The sequence below is a fragment of the Blastomyces dermatitidis genome, assembly GCF_000003525.1.
Source record: "Blastomyces dermatitidis ER-3 genomic scaffold supercont1.9, whole genome shotgun sequence".
Lineage (NCBI taxonomy): Eukaryota > Fungi > Ascomycota > Eurotiomycetes > Onygenales > Ajellomycetaceae > Blastomyces > Blastomyces dermatitidis.
The window spans coordinates 1,688,634-1,694,274 of record NW_025544782.1 but is presented as its reverse complement, the minus strand read 5'-3'; the positions used below and the strand labels follow the sequence as shown (position 1 = coordinate 1,694,274).

Here is a 5,641-nt window from a genome sequence, read left to right as displayed (position 1 = left end):
AATATTGAGATATTAAAACTAGATTTAATATATCTCACTGTGCAGGGATCAAAGGCTCAGTCAGATCTTGAGATATACTGAATTTATAGTTGTTAATGTGCTGTTAACTTGTTCTGTTGACTCATTATCTGCTGATTATATATTGAATACTGTTGCTGAGGTATCTTTTTATATTGTTCTGCCGGGGATGGGCCAGATTGAGAGAAGTAGTACAAGAGTGAGACTTGATGTTGATGTCTAGGTACACTGAAGACAGACCGCAGAGATTGCACTTCAGAAGTGTTCATTGATTATGTGCTTGATATTATCACTGAGGTATCTTTTTGTATTTTTCTGCCGGGGATGGGCCAGATTGAGAAGGGCGGTACGAGGGTGAGACTTGGCGTTGGTGTTTTGAAACATCAAAGATGGACAGGGTTTTCACGGAGATTGCTCCTCAGATATCTCCACAACTACAGATCAGGGATCTTCCAAAATCGAGAAGATTGATGCATATGGCTAGGTCTCTTCATCTTACAATTTGTATGGCAATTTGGCCCGGGGTTGTGGTGTGATAGGGGAGAATCGGGGATAATCCCACACAGGAGTTTCGAACAATGTCTGGTTCACATTTGGCTGGATAACTCCACCACCACACGGGGTATGCGGTCGGCGATGGGGTTAAAATGCTCGTATGATCGAGGGCTTTTCGATGTATCTATTGGCGGGTTCTTATTCGAAAAATCGAGCGAGTTCGTGGTGAAGCGGTTTCAAAAAGTAATGATATCAGTGATAGAAGAATTTCACTATTATAAGAAACTCTTGATTATGAATACTATAATTAATCTTTATAAGTTGCATCTTCTGTGAGAAAAAGGTCACTGAAACTCAGTTCTTATTTAACTGTAGTTGTGAAACTATTTCTGAAATTGTAAAGAAGAAAACATCTGTCTCTAATCTGATTAAGAGTGTAGCGTACGCCGCTACGTAGGGTCAGATATAAGGGTAAAAACTTGTCTTATTCTCTAAAAGATGGGAGATGGGCGTACGCCCTTATATATACAGTGATTGTTTTATAGAGATTAACTCTCATAGAAGGAGCAATTGCATATGAAGGAAAGGACAGAGAGAGAGAAGGTAGGAGCGGAAGCTCCAGGAAACAGCAAGGGATGAAGCAGAAGCTAGAGCTGGATAGAGGATTGACTTGGATAGAGAGTGATCGCCTATGAAGGGAAGAACAGAGACTCTGTAGAGAAGGAGCGGACGCTCTCATAGAAGAAGTGATTGCATATGAAGGAAAGAATGAAGGGAGAAGGTAGAAGCGGAAGCTTCAGGAAACAGCAAGGAATGGAGCGGAAGCTAGAGCTGGATAGGGGATTGACTTGAATAGGGGGTGGAAGCACGCCACAGTCCCCCTATTCAAAAGGATGTGTCCGCGGAGAAAAAATGACATTGAAAAAAGGTGACAGGTATCACAGGTGCTAGGCTCAAAGAAGTGCTAGTCTGTTTACATATGCTGCAGATATCAAAGAAAAGGGGAGACTGAGTGATAGAATTGCTTATTCATACAAAGAGTGACCAGATATAAGAATTGTTTGTCCCTACAAAGAGTGAAAGATGTAAGAATGACTTGAAAAGAAATGATAAGAAAGAGACTGAAGTTCTTTAATCTAAAAACAGCTGTAAGAAAAGAAAGAAATTGTAAAGAAATTATAAGAAGCTTGAATGAGAAAGGGTTCTTTGATGAGATAGATGAGAACAGAAGTTTCATTGTGACAGAAGAAAGGTTCTGTGAGTGATAGAGATTGATGTAGATGAATGATCACATCAATATATATATTGTAATCACTTCCTTCTTATTCTTCTCTTATTTCTCATACATCTTGCTAAAAATTTTACATAGCAGAATTAGCAAAAATTGCAATGTACAGAAGATTAGACCATGAAAATGATGAGTTTTAAGAAGAAGTTGACAGCCGCGAAGATGGGCGCAGTGAGTATGATGAAAAAGGCCTTGATCTTAGAGAAATTGTTTCAGTCATTAAGTCAGGAGGAGTGTGATGCCCTCCTTCATATGAGTGATAGAGAAGAGAAGACAGGTGAGGAGACCAGTGAAGAGAAGATAGATGAGAATGAGATGAAAGAAAATGATGAAGATGAAGAGTTAGAATTTCAGACAGATGAGCTTCTGATACTATTAACTTATCTTTTCACATACAAAGTGATCAAAGGTCAAGATAAGGAAAAGACAGTGACATCTTATCATCACTTGACTAGGCTGCATGATGCTATCACAGAAGAGTCAACAGATGAATCACATGACAGAAGCTTGAAGAGTCAAGAAGAATCTAAGACTGTGACATGAAAGCTTATAACACTGTTTACTTATTTGAAAAAGTTGTGATTATTCACATACTGGTTTTCAGGGGAAGATATCAAGATGAATGAGAGGAGAGAGAGTCAGAAGACTGCTACAGAAGCAGCTGATGATGAAGAGCTGTAAGTAGAATCAAAAGCAGAAGCTGAACAGACAGATATGAATACTGAAGAATCATTGCTGACAGAAGAGAACAAGAAGTACTGAAGAACTAGTCAGAAGCAGCATGAAACTCTGAGTGACAACATTTTGAAGAAGTCAGAGTGAAAGAAGAATGTTGAGAGTGACCAGGTGCCTTGGCCATATGACATGACACATATGAGACACCTGCATCACAATGACAAGACTGACTTGCACTTTCAGCAGAATGACAAGCTCACTCATCTGAGCATGTTAATCATGTGAGACCTGACTGTGAAGAGGCTTGCAGATACTGTCTCAATCATTGAAAGACTCATAAGACATAGTGAGGAGATATCATTTATCAATTATGAATTTTTCATTTTACTCAGTCAGTGATTGATTAAAGATTTGAGACAGTTATCTGTCAAGTGAAAGTTGCACTGATGAATGAATAATGATGAGCTAATCACTTCATAGATTATCAATTCTAAGGATTCTGCTAATCAGAATGTTGTTATTCTGTAGACTCATAGAGAAATAGCTTCTATGTTGTGTCAGTCTTGCATGAAGAGCCAGAGATGATTCAAGAAATGTATGATTATCTCTGCAGATGACAAACAGACACAGCAAGAGTATGACACTTGTGTCAACTGTTAGTGAGAAAATAAGAGATCTCACTGCTCTTTAAATTGCTGTAGCTGGTATGAACTCAGATGAAACACAGATAACTTACTGTTTAAAGAAAGTATGTCTGAATTTGAAAAGACTGCAGCTGAGAAGATGAATGTTGATGACATCATTAAGATCAGTGATATGAGAAAGAAGGATGATTCAACTATAGTTTCAATGAAGAGAATGTCAATGTCTTTCAAGCACAAGGCATTGAGTCTGATTGCACTGAAACTCTCAAAATGTGTTTGAATCAGTGAGCAGAGCATCTCAACATCTGTGAAGACAGGCAGTGAGGCAAAGACAAGCTATTCAACCCCTGCTAAGGTGGTTCACAAGGTCAAGATAAGCAATGTGTGACAGTCATTAATTCTATCTTCTGAAGGCCGCACAGTTGATTGTAGAGCTCAAGATTTGAAGATACTGAGACAGCCATCTAACCTTGACAAGTATAATCTGGACACTGTTCAGACTGTGCAGAAGGAACTGAATAAGATAGCTGAGTTCATCAATGTGATTTCAGCTGCAGGAGATACTGTGACTAATAATCATTTCTTTAAGTTACTCAGCAGAGTGTGTTTCAGTGATCTTATGAATAAGAGATTGTCAGCAGATGTTGCATTTTGAGATGCATGTCTCACTAGGCAGGAGGTCAAGCTGCAGGAAGAGCTTGAAGATAATTGATGAGAAGAGGCAGAGTGAAATGATGAAAAGAGTGAAAGATGATGATTTTCTTGTTTTCTTTGTCTTCTCATTTAATAGCTAAAATTAGATTATAATATATTTCCTTTCTTTCTTTCACTCTGTTCCTATTTTACTTTTCTTTCTATCATTTACTCAGCTGACTGTGAGGCTTCTTGATCATGAAGACCTTGACCAGGTGTGAGATGTCTTGTGCAATGACTTCAAGAGACTCTCAGATCAGGTCTTCATATCTCTTTCACTTAATCTGAAGATAAGTCTTGCTGTTCTCTGTGCACTTTCTTATAATGTTTTCAACTTCAAATTGCAACTGATCATTAATAAGTACTGATTCTGATAATGAATGCTTCATATCTGCTCCTGTTAACACAGTCTTTTTCAGATGAATGATAAAGATTACTGAGTGCATTCATCAATCAGCTGGCAGTTTCAATTAAAATGCAGTATCTGATATCTTCTGAAGAACATGAAATGAGCCTATCTGTAAGAGTGATAGCTTGAACATCTCTTTTAACATATAGCTCTTTTGAGCTTTTTGAGTGAGGTTCAAGAAGACTCAATCATCAATCTGAATAGTTGATTGAGAATGAGATCAGTTGAAGGACTCAGTCATCCTAGCTTTTATCAGAGTGTATGAGTCAAGAATGTCTTGCTATACTACATCTCATATGATGATGAACTCAGCTATATCTAGTGAAGCTTTCTCATTGTTCAATGACAGTTATCTAGACTTTACATCTGTGAGTAATTTGAAGAAAGAGATCATTGCTGACTATGCAGCTACTGAGTTCAACACTCTTTTCACTTATTTAAGCAGAGCAGTTCAATTTGCTTCATATTCATCTATAAGAAGTGTTTGCAATGTGACTTTAACTGTGAGATTAATTCACTTGCTTTGACTGTTTGAGTAAGAATTGTAGACAGTTATCATTCATGCCTTAATTCTCATGAGTTGAAGGACTGACTTTCAAAATTGTGATGTAAATTTGAGATCTCTATCTGAAATAATCATTAGTGAGAGCTGCCAGCAGCAGATTATCTTCTTATAGAAGTCTTTCACTCATTATGAAGTATTTCATTATTTCTGTTCTGCAATTAGAATTACTGCTTTTGAAAATTTGTCTGTGACTATCAATATAGTGTCATGATTGTTGCTCACAGATAATCCTGTAATAAAATCAATTGAAAGAACTTCAAACAGCTGTTTTGAGAGTGAGATGAGGTGTAATTTGCCCTCTGGCAAGTGATTCAGCAGTTTGACTAGTTGATAATTGAGGCATCATGATAGATGGTTCAGGATTCTCTTTCAGATATGAGGAAGGAAGAAGAACTGATGAATAAGGTTTTCTGTTTGATGAAGGCCAGGGTGACCTGCTGCATCATGACATATACAGATGATGTCTCATGCCAACAATTTGAGAATATAGAGACACAATTCTTCAAAGAACAATAGCCTGTTCTGCACTGTAAACAACTGATATCACTCTTTCTGACTGGCCTTGTAAAAGACCTTTCTCAATGCCGGGTTGCAGGGAATATCTCAGTGTAGTTGCTTTTTGAATTCATTGATGAGCTCTATTGCTGTAGTTGAAATCATACATATCTTCACTGAAGATGCATCTGTCATCAGTCTACCTGCTTGATTGATGATGATCTGATGAATTTTTTTCTACTCTTCAGAGAGAATCTCTTCTGAATCATTATCTAGACAGCACAATCTGAATAGAGCATCAGCATTAGCATGTGCGGCATCCTTGCAATAGTGGATTGTCATTCATGAAAGATATGAGC

At 37.7% G+C, this 5,641-nt stretch overlaps 1 protein-coding gene across 1 annotated transcript; it reads left to right on the top strand.

Annotated features, from left to right (window-relative positions):
• Nucleotides 1–1,921: 1,921 nt before the first annotated feature.
• Nucleotides 1,922–3,400, top strand: BDCG_17604 (uncharacterized protein; the record flags this gene model as incomplete). Its single annotated transcript, XM_045426704.1, has 3 exons — nucleotides 1,922–2,315; nucleotides 2,406–2,478; nucleotides 3,226–3,400. 3 exons carry the CDS (start codon nucleotides 1,922–1,924, stop codon nucleotides 3,398–3,400), a joined length of 642 nt encoding a protein of 213 aa, XP_045282236.1.
• Nucleotides 3,401–5,641: the final 2,241 nt, after the last annotated feature.